The sequence below is a fragment of the Protopterus annectens genome, chromosome 8.part1, assembly GCF_019279795.1.
Source record: "Protopterus annectens isolate FY-2018-M chromosome 8.part1, PAN1.0, whole genome shotgun sequence".
Classification (NCBI taxonomy): Eukaryota; Metazoa; Chordata; order Ceratodontiformes; family Protopteridae; genus Protopterus; species Protopterus annectens.
The window spans coordinates 91,006,967-91,024,674 of NC_056742.1; the positions used below are offsets into that span (position 1 = coordinate 91,006,967).

The 17,708-nt window shown below is 38.3% G+C and overlaps 1 protein-coding gene across 2 annotated transcripts in view; it reads left to right on the forward strand.

Annotated features, from left to right (window-relative positions):
* GALNS (galactosamine (N-acetyl)-6-sulfatase) overlaps nt 1-17,708 on the forward strand; it is a 1,207,745-nt gene that overhangs the window by 843,540 nt on the left and 346,497 nt on the right. For both annotated transcript variants that reach the window (XM_044081696.1, XM_044081697.1), the window contains exon 11: nt 1,280-1,382. In XM_044081696.1, the coding sequence (XP_043937631.1) occupies nt 1,280-1,382 (103 nt within the window). The remainder of the gene's footprint in view (nt 1-1,279; nt 1,383-17,708) is intronic.

Genomic DNA, 17,708 nt, shown 5'->3' on the forward strand with positions numbered 1-17,708 from the left:
TTGAGGCAGAGGACCAGGGCTTTGCATTATGAAACTGAGCAAGTGTCTTAACCAAACAGTGCAATCACCCCTGAAAAGCAGACAGTGTGCCTAATGGGAGGAACTATACTTTTGGCAGTATGCCAAGAGCTCAAGCCTCATTTCGTTTTCAAGAGTATTGTTAGTGGTGGTGTGCACATGCCTTGTTTTTCTAAGGAGGATTTGACTGCACCTGGGATAAGAATGGTGCTATATATGGTATACTGTGCATATTCTGTGAATGTTTTGTAAGTGATGCAGTTGGTGAGTCATGGGCTTGGAAAAGTGAGTCTGCCATGGCAGTGATGGCTTAAAATGTTAATGTTAGGTGTATAGGGGACCCCTCATCCCACTGAAATAGTGAGCATGATTTATATGAATGTGTTGTGCGAGTTAATTTGTGGTTTGTGTAGGTATGGTTTACATCAAGTAGCTGTGTCATGTGATGCTCTATATTCATCATGATGAAAGCAGAATTGGAAAATCCATCTTTACATGGACATACTCGAACTGTCTTAGTGGATATACTCAGTTAAATTAATAAAATTTGCATATTAAGTGTCTGCAGACCATCCTTTCCAATAACCAAGGAAAAGTAGACATCTCTAAAAATGCAGTCCTCAGTTACAGATAAATGATCGTTCTAAAACTAGGCATATGATAAACAAGTCACCTTTTACAGGCTGCCACACAGGTCATATTAACAAGATGTCAGAAGACTGGTGCTAGAGTTTCACCAGGAAAGTTAGCTTTGCTTCAGAAAATTATCTAATGGGAAACATTTGGTGTCAAACTGCACTTCATAAGCAGAGGAACATGGATAAGTTTAGCACAAAGTTGCTAGTTTAGTTTGAAAAAGTGTATTAAAAATTAAGCTAAGTGGAGTTTCTGCATTTTGTATCATTTTTTGCAGTTCATCCTTATCCTGTTTCAACCTTTTAGAGTGTTTTGCTCTTCTAAACATGATAAGTCTGTGACTGTTCATCAGGTTAATAATCACTAGGAGATGAGGACTACAGCCTTCAATTCTCTGCCAAATTGGTTGTCATTCCTCTACAGTGAAAGCACTTCAGGGAATGTAAATCAGGGAACATTGCTGTCACCTCTCAGATTCTCAGGAGGCTGTCTGCTCTCTGCTGATAGCTAAGCTGGAAGTTTAACTTCCTAAATGTTAGGCTTCTTATCTCCCCACCCAGTAAATCTGTTCATTCATGCACATCATATTTCTCACTGTGTCCCCTCCCTCTGTTTTTTCTGATAGACCAATATTCTATTACCGTGGCAACGAGATGATGGCTGTAAGACTTGGGATGTACAAGGCTCACTACTGGACATGGACCGGCAGTTGGGCAGAACTGAAACAGGTAACACTGATGTGTTTATGTTTATGTATCAAATTATGTAGGTACATTTTATTTGTACTGATTATTGCCTTATATGGTCAGCGTTCACACCTATGTGTAACATTCCATGAGGATGACAAAACTAACATCAGTGCAGTCACAAAAATGGAAATAATTTGATAATCACTGTGTTGTACCCTGTATACTTAAGGTGCCAAATTATCATGATCATTTCCCCATTTAAATCTCTTGTGGGTCTCACTTTTTGCTAGAACATACTGCTTTTTCCAACAGTCAATTGTTTTCCATTATTTTCATCAAGTGTTTTGAAAAAGTAATTTTAAGTGAAGTGCTTGGTTGAGCAGCTTGCTGGAAGTTAAGGGCATAGCTTTTGTTTGATTTTAGTGTTACAGAGCATTATTTTTTCTAGGACTGCTCAGAAACCTCTTCTTATTTCAGTTTGCCATCTTTCCAATTAAATACTAGAAAAAGTGAGGTATACAAAATAAACCTACCGAAACAAGTGGAATCATTAATATGAGACTAAAACAATGTATGGTTCTTTGACACTGTGCCTCCCATGCATCTGTTTGTTTGAAGCTGGCACTGTTCACTGTAAATATTTCTTATGTGCCTCTGATTGTGGGTTGACAGAGGGGAAGTGCTTACACGTATGTATAGTAGAGGGGTGTGTGTGTGTGTGTGTGTGTGTGTGTGTGTGTGTGTGTGTGTGTGTGAGTGTGAGAGCTGTTAGGTGTAACTCCAGAGGCACATAGAAAATGCTTCAAGACACAAATATATTAAACTGATTTGGAAGAACAACAGTACCATCTGCTGGCCAAATTAATGAACCAACAGTAATTGGAATTGAGTTTTTTTTTTTTTTCTTGCGGACACAAGTCTTTTTTTTTATTTGGTTTGTTGCTTCTGATATTCTGATCGACAGAAGGGTCCAGTGCAATCACTTACTCATTATTAGTAATAATCAAAAGCAGGTACAAAAAAGGTAGCTAAAGAAAACAAAACAAAAATAAATAAATAAAATGAAGCTGAATTTACAATACAATTCTAATAAGTTGTAATTGATTTGCATTTGTGGCTTGTGCTTTTTTTTTTGGGGGGGGGGTGACATCTGTTTTAGGGAGGAGTACATAACTGTTATGCATTCACCTAACTACCAATATTAATATTCATGACTGCTTGCTGTCTGGGATAGCTAAGTCAATAAAATCACTGAACAACAGCATTGGTCCTTTGGTTAGATTCTGCCTGTTTTTACTTCCCAGATGGGATTTCAGTGTCTTTTTCCTTTGTTGCTTCAGGATCTGCAGTCTTACATGATTTGAATGATTTTTTTTAGATATGTTAATCCGTCCAAAATGCTTAAGTGTGCAGTAGTGCTTACTGTTTGTTATAGTTTAAGCTGTGCTGACTTTTTTAATTTATGATTTTATGCTGCTACTTGATATACTGCGGTGGTGGTGCTGCAGTAGCGTTGTCGCCTCACAGTAAGATGTTGTCCTGTTCGATTCTCAGCTAGAGCATCTTCTGTGTGGAGACATGTGTGAATGGGCGTACCTTCGTTGAAGGTTGTGCGTCAGGGCTGGCAACTCGGCATGTAAAAATCTACTGCCAATCATTAGCGGACCGGAGTTCCGCTGTGGCGACCCCTAACCGGGAAAAGCCGAAAGACACAACAACAACAACGACATGCTGCTACTTTATAAATCCATTAATGTGCATTTGCCATTTTTGAAATGTGACTTTTTTCTTTTTGTAAATGAGCTCTGACACCATTCCTGTATTTAGCTTGCAAACTATTTAAATATATGAATGGGAAACAATGAAGCAGTAAAAAGATATACTCTTGCCTAAATGGAAGTGGAGTGTTCTCCAGTGAGTGTATCATATAAACAGAAACTTCCAAACTGTGCAGAATGCTTGAACAAGTGTTGAAGAGTGGTGTGTAGGTTTTAGCCATGACTTAAATGTACTACTAGCATATAGTTAAAACTGAATCTTAAATTTGAATTTTGAAATGTGATCCTGTTCTGCCGCTGTCACCTTTGTTTTAACTATTAAACAAAAAAGTCTTATATATGTACTTTTGATATTGCTGACTACACACACACACACACACACACACACACACACACACACACACACACACATGCATACGTACACATATCTTTTTCTTTTCTTATAGCTTCTTGGTTTTGCCTCTTTATGTTCTTTGATTTATGATGGATTTATATCCTAAACAGTGAGTGTATAGGCAGATAACATGTTGATCATTCAATACTAGTCTTTTAGTTTCTTTCTTAAGTAGTGTTTTATCTAGGCAACGAGGTCACTATACTACAGTGTAAGGAACTTAATATTTGAATATTAAATTGGTAAAAGGATTCTGAAAGCCAGCTATACAAACATTACAGTTGTTGACCCCATCAGCCATCATTTCACATAGATGGTAACAGAAAATGAAGAGCAGTTGCTGCGCCATTCTTCATACTGGTTTAAAGTGGGGTTATGCCCATTGCTTGAAGAGGGAAGGTTTATTAATATGGGACCTGGGTGCATTGGATAGTTATGCTATTAACAGACTGATTAGAAATGTTGCAGAGTATATGTGTAGCAATATATGGAATAAGGTTATTGTCAGTCGGTAGGTGGGGAGAGATAGTGAAAGGAATCAAAGAAGTGTGCCCACTGAATGAGGTGGTTTGGATTGGTAATCAGAGCTGTAATAGAATGTAAGGGACATTTGGAGAATGCATGGATGCACAATGGGAAATAACAGAGGTCTGAAGATTCAGTTTTTAAAATATGCAGATTTAGTGGTTGTTGCTGGTGGATAAAAAGGTTAATTAAGGAAATGGAAGAACATTTTAGGGATGTAGGATTACAATTAAGTAAATAAAAGAATAATGGATATTGGGATATAATAAATGTAAGGGTGCATTTTGGAAGGCAGGAAGTGAGTGTGACGTAGGGGTTAGATTTGATAAAAAGGAGTTAGAAATAGAGTAAAATAGTTTGGCCATAGAAAGCATGTAAGTTGTCATATGAGAAAAATATTTATTTGACTCATTCAGTACTGTTAGCTAAATTAGGGTGTTTAGTAGGAGAAGTGTTCTTTTTCCTAAGAAAATAATATTTGGGGATTGCTATTAAATCCTATGGAGTGGGGAGTACTATATGGTAAGAAAGAAGGAGAAGGGTTGGGTTTAATAAACCCAATAGTACATTTGGTATTATTAAACATATATTGGGTTTTGGAGAAGATAGAAAAAAATAGAAGTATTTACTAGGGGTGTAGGTATGGAAGAAATATAGGGAGATATGGGAGTGCTTAATATAGGGAAAAGAAAATAGGAAGAGATGAGTAGTACTGTGGAGTAATATGTATATAAGATAAAACTGCATAGATTAGAAGTTGGGGAAGTGTAGAAGAAAGATGTAAGTGGCATGAGAAAATAATGGAAAACTTTTATTATGAGAGGCCGTGTGAAAGGATGAATAAAGAGAAGACTTTTATTATGGGAGGACTTGGGAAGGGATGAATGAAGACAGAAAAGAGTGGTAAATGAAAAGCAAAAGTTTAAGGAAGTAAAAGAACTATATATTTTTTTTTTTTATGGAGATTAATGCTCGGTAAGTTGCCAGTTAAATGTTAAGATGATGTGTAAGTGAGCACAGAAAAAGTTATGCATTAATTGTAAAGTTTTGGAAAGTGTGAAACATGCTTTAATAGGTTATTGGTGGGTGAGGATTTTTCTGGGAAATCTGTTTTGTCAAATTTAAGCATGAAGAGTTTAAGAATGTATGTTTAGAAAGATATTCTGTAGTGAGTTTAAAGTAAATTGTAAGGCAGTACAAATGAGTTAGATAAAGATTTGGTGAGTGCAGTCTGGATATTCTGGATAGGTAGATTTAAGGAAAGTTTGTTTACTAAGTTGTGGGATTTGTAGGTTAATTTTTAAGAAACTTCAGGTATGGGACTTCCAAGATGGCTGCACACTGATGAACAGCTTAACTTCAGTTCTCCCAGTATGAAAACAGAAACTGAGAAATGACAGCCAGTGAAACTGTCAATGTAAGTAAAATTCAGTTACTGGCTAATAAACATACTACCTGGATGCCTGCAAAGAAAAAAAGCCAAGAGGCCCGGAAAGGAAGTCAAGTAGAAAAGCTGAAAGGAAAACACTGACTGGGAAAAATCCTGCAGCCGTTCAGCAAAAAGCAATTCAAGCTCCAGCTTTGGTGCAAGAGATGGCTTCCAGTAATCTAGAGGAAATAAGTCAAATATGCTCAGAGCTGATTAAAATAAATGAAACACCAAAGGAGTATGTCAACTCAAATAACAAAAGGCTGGAAAAACATGAAAGAAATGTTAGAAAATCAGATAAGCTGATAAAACTGCAAAAATCAGAGGAAAAGACTGGCAGAGTATGAGACTGCTCAAGAAGAGATGTTTCATAAATGGTAGAATTAGAGGACAGAGCAATTGGGGAGAATCTGAGATTTAGTGCTGCACCAGAGAAATTAGAGGACACAAGCTCTATTAATTTTATGAAAGCACAAAAAAACAGCTGGGCTAGTATTCCACAACAGAAACTGTTAACTGAAGGGGCACACTGTGTGTATGCTTCAAATCTGACCATGACAAAGCAGCCAGGACATCGGATAGAAAAGATACAATTTTACCAGCAGAAAAAGTTGATCCTGACAAAACTGTGGTAAAAGTGCAAGGTATTAAAAGGTGGAGACTGTAGTGTTTGTGGAAAATGATTATTCACTGTACACCCGACAGAAGAGAAACAAATTTATTCCAGTAATCAAGGAATGTCAAGAGGCAGTTGTGAGATTCAAGAGTCTGAATCCAGCTGTCTTCAGAGTATTTTTTTCCTGGAGGATAAAGTTATTTTTTGATGCAGAACAGGCTAAGGAGGAGATGCAGAGGTTTGTCCAAAAAAAATGAGCCATCGTGCAGAAGGGGACTCTGCTTCTCAATCTTCTTATAATAGAGCACATGGATAGACTTTGCCAGTGAAACCTCTTCTATTGTTCCAAAAGCAAATTCTTGAGAGATGGAGAAAAGCAAAGGAGTTGACCAGAAGTATCGGGAGAACCGTGGAAATGAACCACAATCTGGAGTTGGAGATGGAGATGAACAGGAAGAAAACCAGCAATTCAGAAATTAATGAATAAATGTGAAACTGCAGTGTCAGTTGCATTTGTGAAATATGGCTATAAAAGAAAAAGTGGAAAGAGTGGACTTTTGTTGACTTTGTTAAACTTATGAGGCACTGAAAAGCATTTCCCTTACTTAATGTCATTAATGTGTGGAAGGACTCAGAGTGGAGAGGAAGACGAAGGAAAAGGTAACCATAAGTAATACAGTTTATTTTCTTAACAGTATATCTATGAAACTTTTCACAATAAATCACATATTTTATGCAAAACTTTTTTTAATTGTTCTTGTATGTGATAAAGTTATTAAAGTAAGCAGATTCCTTTTTTCCTTCATGTTCTCTTTCTCCTTTTTTGGTATTAAGAAATGTAGACATCACAGTGCAAATAGAGAAGAAATGCTAGATTGCATACCAAACTAATCTGTTGTCATGGCAACTACTGAAAATGTTTTGTCATAATAACTAGTGGAAACTAGGAATTGAATCCTTTAAACTACATTGTTTAATCTTTGTTACAGTTGTTACAGTTACTGTTTAAGAGCCTATGTTAACCTTTATTTGCTTGCATACTAGTTCTATTTTGCTTACTTTTTCTAACATAATTTAATATTTTTAGGTTCATTCATTAAATACTTTTATTTTTAATTAAATACACTTATTTAAACTGTGTTTTATATAAATATGTACACAGTCACACGAGTGTGTAAATATATGTGTGTGTGTGTGTGTGTGTGTGGTTATATATTAATATATGTGTGTGTATGTTATATATTTTTATTTTTCCTTAACTGCAGTTAAACTGTTAAGGTGTGCATGAGTGTGTGTGCGTGTGTGTGTATCTATACGTGTTTGTGTGTGTGTAGTTTTATATTTATATAGGTGTGTGTATGTTACATATTTTTATTTTTCCTTTAACTCCGGTTAAACTGTTAAGGTGTGTGTGTGTGTGTGTGTGTGTGTGTGTGTGTGTGTGTGTGTGTGTGTGTGTGTGTGTATATTTCCCCCACCACAATCAGTTGGTTCTCAAGCTATTTAAAAGACAGCCAGCAGGCTGTCAAATGGCAAAACTCCATCTCTCCTTATGTTAACACAGCTACTGGTGTTCTTCAAGGATCCATACTTGGTCCCTCCTACTGAACATTTTCATTAATAATTTCCACTCATCAGTGACCCACAAATCTGTTATTCAGTATGAGAACGACTCTGCTATTGTCTGTTCAGCTGACTCTATTTCTGAACTCCAACTCAAAAAGTATTCTCCACCACTGAATCCATGATGCATAATAACCACCTAGCCCTTAACTCAAATAAATCCAAGATCATGCTGTTCACCCCTAAGAAATCAACCCTGTTAGGTAAAACCATGTTCAATATCTATTCTGTAAGTAAGGCACAAATAGAAATTGTCAGCCATACAAAACTTCTAGGAGTCACCATTGATGAACACCTAAAATTCGATATTCATTTACAACACAGCATCCAAAAAACTCAGCCCCTCCACTAAACACACCCTTGCCTCCACTTACCTATTCCCTTACCTCATGTACGGTGCCTCACTTCTTACCAACCTTCAAACTACACTAAAGGCCAGACTCGAGAATTGTTATAATAAAATTGCCAAATTCACAGCAAATTCCAAAAACTACACCCATCACTGTTCTGCTCTTTATCATGAAATGGCTGGGGCTACCTAACTACCTCACCTATCTGCAACTAATTACAGCTAACAAACTGTTTTTTAAACCTTCTGATTGTCCTGCCGTTAACTCCGTATTCTCTTTCTGCCTCCCAAAGAGGCCCCTTAGATCTGAAAATCAGCAACTTCTGCAAGTTTACCAACCAAATCTTCCTCCCACCCAGTTTCTGTACTCCTACTCTTTAGCCAAATATTGGAATGCTCTACCTTTATCCGTTAGAACAACCCAGAATCCTGCCTGCTTCAAAACTTCTCTTCATGAATACCTATCTTCCAGTTGGAACTATACTTGCACTAAGTCTCCTTAGAATATCTCATTTTAATGATTTCTTTCTACTTTTATGCAGTGTTTTCCAATAATTACCTCTATACTCTAATAACCTAAAAAATGTAGAAACTGTGGATGTTCTTCGTGTTTTACTGTTGCAGAGTCAATGTTTTTGTGCACCGGCTGCTGTCACCTGTAGTCTGACATCAGGTCGTCAGTACTATAAAGTAAGGCAGCCAACGTCATTACATCAGTCTTTCTTGCCATGGAGCCCTTAGCAGAAGCAGTTCGCATGAGTGCCAGTCAGTTGCTACCAGAAGTCAAATTTCAACAGAAAAAGTCTAAAGCTAAGTACCTCGTTGGGGACCCTTTTTTCTTGCTCTAACTGATGTCCTAAAAAGTTAACAATTGTCTTGCCTGTGGAAAGCAGATCCCACACCGATACTTTCATTCTTACTGCATCATTTGTTTAGGCCCAGACCATGACATCCCTTGTTGCCGGTTCGCCATAGAGCTCTTTTTGTAGACAATTATTTTCGTATTCCGTCTTTGAATTCCGATACGGTGTCCATTAGCCAACAATCCGAAAAAATGTAAAGACAGAGACAGGCCACACAAGGCTAAGCCTTCTGATGACGCTACTGCTAAGCAAGTTGTCAGTTCTCCGGAATTCAGTGAGGTGCTTTCACACAGCCCCTGATGCCCGACTCGTTTTCTACACAGGCCTCTGCCAAGACCCTTTCGGAGTCCGGTATGCCACAGAAATCCACTTTGTCTTCCGAGCCTTTGGCTGTCTCTGCTTCGGTTGGGTCTGGAGCCACGACACAGGCACCGGCTTCCGAGGAGCCCGTTCACACTACCACCTCTAGACAAAAACTGACATCTTCTCTTCCGACTACCATTTCTCAGAGACCAACAGATTCTCTCAGGCCTCGAAGCGAGACCACTCCTAGGAAATCTGCTTCTAGCCACCATCTTGCTACTGCCCCCCTACCCCAAGCTCAGATGCTTAAAATAAAAACTATGTAAAAGTCACCAAACTCAAGCGTCGGGAAGAGTCCACCAGTTTATTGTTGAAAATAGTTTCAAAATAATCCTCTTGCAAATGTTACAAGCAGAGATGGATAAAACCACACCACTAAAAACAAGGACCACAATAGTCCATTAAAATTACTACACACGAAAAATATATAAAGCGCTTTTCGTTCGGGTTCATACCCGAACTTCATCAGACAAGTTACAATATAAAATACTTAGAGCAAGGCTTAAAATAACCTTTCCTCTTTAAATAACCCTATCAGAAACTTTGTTACTAGTGCATCATTTAAATCCAAGCACAATGCGAGTTGAAATTTAAAGTTATATTACATTCTCGTCGTACCTTTGCCTCAGAGGTGAACCATTCATTCCTTAGTGTTCATTAATATTATTTTGTTCAAAAGACACCACAACCATAGCAAGAAAATAAATGAAGTCACTTTCAATGAACAAATAGCAACCTATAGTTGTCACGATACCCAAATCTAAAAAGGTATTATTTGTGTTTATATACTGACAAGTTGTGTATTGAAACGGGAAAGGCTAAGCCAAAATTTCTTTCAACAAGACTGCTTTAATAAAAGAAATAAGTAATAAGTGGTTATATCAGCAAGGGATATAGGTACCCTTAACATGATCTAATGTCACTTCTTAAAGTAAAAACAATCGGCACCTTTTAAAACCTTTTAACTGGTGTTTCCTAAATCCCTAGTCAAATACTAAATCATATACATCAGTTAACCACTTTGTCCGACCCTACGTTTTCCGTCAAAGGTAGTAGTTACAACCAAGTCCATCCCTTTATGTGCCGATTGCACTCCCATCACCGGTCAAGATAAAAATGGGAGACGGCATTTCAGTCACCATATATACATGCACAAGTCAATGATTCAATAATTTGACAAGGATAGGGGGGGGGGTGAGGAAGTCCACTACACCTGGAACTCCAAACTAACGGTACCAGCCCATGTAACCTAGGTCTAGTCCTCCAAACAAAAACTCCACTACGTCATCTGGTCACAAACCCAAACATCTAAGGTGGTGTTTCTTTATCCCCTAGTTATCTAAATAGGCTTTTTAGTTTCAAAATGCATGCTATCGAACAGGAGTCGTTGATCCCTGGTTCGATGCTTGCATTTAGTCTAATTTGCCAGTTTAGTTCATTCTTTTCCAAGAGCAACTGTATCATACTAATGTTCACCTGTCCAGGTCCAAACTTTCGTAGGTCCATACTTGAAATAACCTTAAATTTAAAGTAGTGCCCTTCGTTGTTTTCACAATGTTTCGCCAATGCGTTCTCCCTGTTCTTTTTCCTAATTGCATACCCGTGCTCATAAATGCGGTCCCTAATTCTCCGCTCTGTCTTTCCAACATAGAATGCCGGACATAGTTGGCACTCTGCAATATAGACCACGAACTTCGTGTTACAATTATAGTTGTCTTGGATGTAAAAGGTCTCCCCTCTAATTTTAAACTTGTTGTCTCTGTCTATGTGGGTACATTGTTTACATGTTCCACACGGTTGTGTACCTCCTCTAGATCTACTCCATTCTCTGTATTTCCTTTCGAGGAGCTCCTTAATATTTTTCCCCCGCCTAAAATTGATCAGAGGGTTCTCACCTATCTTCTGGAAAATATCTTTGTCAAGTGACAAGAAGTACCAACATTTTCTAATTGCCATTTGGATCTCTTGAGCCACTGGTGTATATGTAAAGGTGAACGAGAGTGTTGACCACTTAACGTTCACACTAGGAGACCCATTATCTAACCCTACTTTAGCTCCTGAAGGCTGGAAGTCCAATGGTGGTGTAACTTGAGGTTCGTTGTCAGTAAACAGACCCACCTCCCCCTGGTTGTTTGGTGTTCTTGAAAGGATGGGCCTGTATATTCCTTTACTTCTCTTAATCTTAACTTCTTTAAAAATGTTATTTAAGAAGCCCTTAGGGTAATCCCTTTGTTTAAACATACTGTATAAAAGGTCGCATTCTGTCTCGTAGTCGTCGTCTAAAGTGATCATACGGGCTGCCCTAACCAGTTGCCCCTTCACAACTGATTTTTTCTGGTGTAAAGGGTGTTCACTAGTGAAGTGCAAAAATGTGTTTGAGTAAGTTGGTTTTCTGTAGATTTTAGCTATATATCTCCCCTTGCATAAGTCCTTGCTAAGGTTAATGTCCAAAAAGTTAATTGACTGAGTCTGATAGTTCTGAGTAAATCTCAAGAATGTGGTTGTTTGGTTTAAAAAATCAACAAATGCTGACGCATGTTTTTTGTCCCCCACCAAGATGACAAAAATATCATCCAAGTACCTCTTGTATGTAATGACTTGTTTGAACAGTTCACTAGTAAAGACAAGGGTGGTCTCCCAGTGGGCCATAACTAGATTGGCAAAACTCGCCCCCACTGGTGACCCCATCGCCACCCCTATCCTTTGCAAATACACTTTGTCATTAAAAGTCAAGTAGTTGTTTTTCAACACAATATCAAGAAGTTGTTCGATCAAGAGGCATTCTTTCTCTGGTGCCCCTCGGTCTCTTATGTGTTCAACTACCCATTCTACCCCAACATCATGTGGTATGCTAGAGTATAAGTCAGTGACATCCACTGTGAGGAAATTACCTTCTTCTGTGAATACTAGTGAGTTAATTTCCTCTAGGAGTGCCCACGAGTCCTTGCATATTTGTTTTTCAGTTTCTACATATTTTTTCAGAATAAAGTCAGCAACCTTCGCACAAGGGTAAGTGATAGATTGCCTACCATCAACTAGAACCCTAAAAGGAGGGTTAGAAAGGTCTTTATGGATCTTAGGTATGCCGAAAAGTCGGGGGGTCCTAGGAGCCAACATCGTCAGGTACTTATCTGTTGTCATATTGGTAAGGCCATCAATGAATAAGTCACCAATAAATAATCTAATTTTATTGTAAGCCTGGTTTAATTCGTTAATACTAGCTTCCTCTTAAGTGTTATTACCCAAGATGGCTAAAATTCCTTTATTGTATTGGTCCTTATGCATGACCACTAGCCCCCCTCCTTTATCTGGTTTCATTATCCTAATCGGCAATTTGCAAAGTGCTTTAAACAAGTCATTCTCATGTAGTGTTGTGTTAGTACTTTTTGTTTTAAAGTTCTTATTGTACTTTTGTACTAACAATCTAATTTCATGTTCACATAAGGTTTCAAAAAGACTGATGTTAGGATATAAAGGTGGGTTATAGGTACTGGACACTCTCAACTCATTGTTTGCATATGAAGAGTTACCCATCAGTGCTGTCAAATTTAGTTTTCTAACAAACAATCTAAAGTCAATCAATAATTTAGCCAAATCGCATTTCACAGTGGGCACAAAAGTTAGCCCTTTTGCTAGGTGTTCAACCAGGTCAGGGTCGATAGAATATCCGGTGTAGTTGTAAATCTTAAAGTCACAGTCCTTATTGGTAATTAGGACATAAGGGGTTGTTGTTAATTCCTGTTGCTCCTGGTATTGTACCTCCTCGTCTGGTGGTTTTGGGGGTTCGGTACCCAATTGTTCCTTAGTCCCCCCCCCTGTAGTTTTTTTGTCTCTGTTGTTGTTGATCTTGTTGTTGGTTCTGTTGTTGTATACCAGTCTGTTCAAAGACATTGTCATGACGGAAAAAACTTTGGTGTTCGTTGTAGTCAGTATTATCTAGGGCTATATCGTCATCTTGTAAAACTAAGTCTTGTGTAAAGTCTTCCGTTGTCTGATTATTGTCGCCTCTAGGATCTACCCTAGAAAGGCGATGGTCTGTTCTCTGAGGTAAGTAAGAACCTTGTGGGTTAGGGTTCCTCCCCCTATAAAAATTTTGTTGTGAACTTGGGGGTTTTTTTGAAAGCATAACCCCCTTTGTAAGCTTTAATATCCCTTTGTAGTTTACTCAATTTCGTGCTTTTTATTTTATTCATTTGTTGCACTATTGAAGTAAAAATCCTATTATAGTCGTATTGGTAGTCATTGAACATAATGTTATTTTTAATATCTCTCTCCAAGGAAGAAGTTTCTGTTATTAATTGTTCAACCTCAATTTGGTAGTGTTTGACCATACACTTCATCAAATCCAAACCCTGGTTATTAAAAAGGTCGGTCAATTATTTGTGAAATATTGAGCCCTCTACCAGCCCTGTGGGATAGGTGCTATGCCTTAACCCTTTAGGCACAATACGTTCACCAATACATTTGTTTAAGTAAATAATCTCAAGTTGTAGTTTCTTAGTTTTTAGTAGTCTGTTGTCAAAGAGTTTCATCTGGTCTAAAAAAGGTGCCTCGTTATAGTCTCTCTCAGCAATAGAACCCTGTGAGTAGTCACAGTCCAGGTTCAGTTCATCGGTGAGCCAGTTACCAATGTTGAAAGGGTTACTAACCTGTCGGTTGTTAGTTCTAAGTGGTACACCTTCGAGTCCAGTGTTGTTATTGGTACTCGTATTTCCGTTCTCTCCCTCTACTGCAAACTCCCTTCTTCCAGTAGTCTGGCGAGGCGATGTTAGCCTTCTCCTCGGTTCCGGTTGCCAACGAGGGTTTTGCGGGGAGCCGTTCTGGTGTTGTTTGTTCACATTATCCACTTTCTCAGATAATATATCCAATGGACTATTCATTAGTTCCAGTAGCTGAGTAAAGTTCCCCTTATCTCCGTTATCGTCAGTGTTCGTGTCCGCCATCCCGAAACTCTCGTTGGTGTTGAAAACAAACCACAAACGCCGAGAGATTTTCCACAAACCAAAACTATGTAAAAGTCACCAAACTCAAGCGTCGGGAAGAGTCCACCAGTTTATTGTTGAAAATAGTTTCAAAATAATCCTCTTGCAAATGTTACAAGCAGAGATGGATAAAACCACACCACTAAAAACAAGGACCACAATAGTCCATTAAAATTACTACACACGAAAAATATATAAAGCGCTTTTCATTCGGGTTAGTAACCCTTTCAACATTGGTAACTGGCTCACCGATGAACTGAATCTGGACTGTGACTACTCACAGGGTTCTATTGCTGAGAGAGACTATAACGAGGCACCTTTTTTAGACCAGATGAAACTCTTTGACAACAGACTACTAAAAACTAAGAAACTACAACTTGAGATTATTTACTTAAACAAATGTATTGGTGAACGTATTGTGCCTAAAGGGTTAAGGCATAGCACCTATCCCACAGGGCTGGTAGAGGGCTCAATATTTCACAAATAATTGACCGACCTTTTTAATAACCAGGGTTTGGATTTGATGAAGTGTATGGTCAAACACTACCAAATTGAGGTTGAACAATTAATAACAGAAACTTCTTCCTTGAAGAGAGATATTAAAAATAACATTATGTTCAATGACTACCAATACGACTATAATAGGATTTTTACTTCAATAGCGCAACAAATGAATAAAATAAAAAGCACGAAATTGAGTAAACTACAAAGGGACATTAAAGCTTACAAAGGGGGTTATGCTTTCAAAAAACCCCCAAGTTCACAACAAAATTTTTATAGGGGGAGGAACCCTAACCCACAAGGTTCTTACTTACCTCAGAGAACAGACCATCGCCTTTCTAGGGTAGATCCTAGAGGCGACAATAATCAGACAACGGAAGACTTTACACAAGACTTAGTTTTACAAGATGACGATATAGCCCTAGATAATACTGTCTACAACGAACACCAAAGTTTTTTCCGTCATGACAATGTCTTTGAACAGACTGGTATACAACAACAGAACCAACAACAAGATCAACAACAACAGAGACAAAAAAACTACAGGGGGGGGGACTAAGGAACAATTGGGTACCGAACCCCCAAAACCACCAGACGAGGAGGTACAGTACCAGGAGCAACAGGAATTAACAACAACCCCTTATGTCCTAATTACCAATAAGGACTGTGACTTTAAGATTTACAACTACACCGGATATTCTATCGACCCTGACCTGGTTGAACACCTAGCAAAAGGGCTAACTTTTGTGCCCACTGTGAAATGCGATTTGGCTGAATTATTGATTGACTTTAGATTGTTAGAAAACTAAATTTGACAGCACTGATGGGTAACTCTTCATATGCAAACAATGAGTTGAGAGTGTCCAGTACCTATAACCCACCTTTATATCCTAACATCAGTCTTTTTGAAACCTTATGTGAACATGAAATTAGATTGTTAGTACAAAAGTACAATAAGAACTTTAAAACAAAAAGTACTAACACAACACTACATGAGAATGACTTGTTTAAAGCACTTTGCAAATTGCCGATTAGGATAATGAAACCAGATAAAGGAGGGGGGCTAGTGGTCATGCATAAGAACCAATACAATAAAGGAATTTTAGCCATCTTGGGTAATAACACTTACGAGGAAGCTAGTATTAACAAATTAAACCAGGCTTACAATAAAATTAGATTATTTATTGGTGACTTATTCATTGATGGCCTTACCGATATGACAACAGATAAGTACCTGACGATGTTGGCTTCTAGGACCCCCCAACTTTTCGGCATATCTAAGATCCATAAAGACCTTTCTAACCCTCCTTTTAGGGCTCTAGTTGATGGTAGACAATCTATCACTTACCCTTGTGCGAAGGTTGCTGACCTTATTCTGAAAAAATATGTAGAAACTGAAAAACAAATATGCAAGGACTCGTGGGCACACCTAGAGGAAATTAACTCACTAGTATTCACAGAAGAAGGTAATTTCCTCACAGTGGATGTCACTGACTTATACTCTAGCATACCACATGATGTTGGGGTAGAATGGGTAGTTGAACACATAAGAGACCGAGGGGCACCAGAGAAAGAATGCCTCTTGATCGAACAACTTCTTGATATTGTGTTGAAAAACAACTACTTGACTTTTAATGACAAAGTGTATTTGCAAAGGATAGGGGTGGCGATGGGGTCACCAGTGGGGGCGAGTTTCGCCAATCTAGTTATGGCCCACTGGGAGACCACCCTTGTCTTTACTAGTGAACTGTTCAAACAAGTCATTACATACAAGAGGTACTTGGATGATATTTTTGTCATCTTGGTGGGGGACAAAAAACAAGCGTCAGCATTTGTTGATTTTTTAAAGCAAACAACCACATTCTTGAGATTTACTCAGAACTATCAGACTCAGTCAATTAACTTTTTGGACATTAACCTTAGCAAGGACTTACGCAAGGGGAGATATATAGCTAAAATCTACAGAAAACCAACTTACTCAAACACATTTTTGCACTTCACTAGTGAACACCCTTTACACCAGAAAAAATCAGTTGTGAAGGGGCAACTGGTTAGGGCAGCCCGTATGATCACTTTAGACGACGACTACGAGACAGAATGCAACCTTTTATACAGTATGTTTAAACAAAGGGATTACCCTAAGGGCTTCTTAAATAACATTTTTAAAGAAGTTAAGATTAAGAGAAGTAAAGGAATATACAGGCCCATCCTTTCAAGAACACCAAACAACCAGGGGGAGGTGGGTCTGTTTACTGACAACGAACCTCAAGTTACACCACCATTGGACTTCCAGCCTTCAGGAGCTAAAGTAGGGTTAGATAATGGGTCTCCTAGTGTGAACGTTAAGTGGTCGACACTCTCGTTCACCTTTACATATACACCAGTGGCTCAAGAGATCCAAATGGCAATTAGAAAATGTTGGTACTTCTTGTCACTTGACAAAGATATTTTCCAGAAGATAGGTGAGAACCCTCTGATCAGTTTTAGGCGGGGGAAAAATATTAAGGAGCTCCTCGAAAGGAAATACAGAGAACGGAGTAGATCTAGAGGAGGTACACAACCGTGTGGAACATGTAAACAATGTACCCACACAGACAGAGACAACAAGTTTAAAATTAGAGGGGAGACCTTTTACATCCAAGACAACTATAATTGTAACACGAAGTTCGTGGTCTATATTGCAGAGTGCCAGCTATGTCCGGCATTCTATGTCGGAAAGACAGAGCGGAGAATTATGGACCGCATTTATGAGCACGGGTATGCAATTAGGAAAAAGAACAGGGAGAACGCATTGGCGAAGCATTGTGAAAACAATGAAGGGCACTACTTTAAATTTAAGGTTATTTCAAGTATGGACCTACGAAAGTTTGGACCTGGACAGGTGAACATTAGTATGATACAGTTGCTCTTGGAAAAGAATGAACTAAACTGGTAAATTAGAC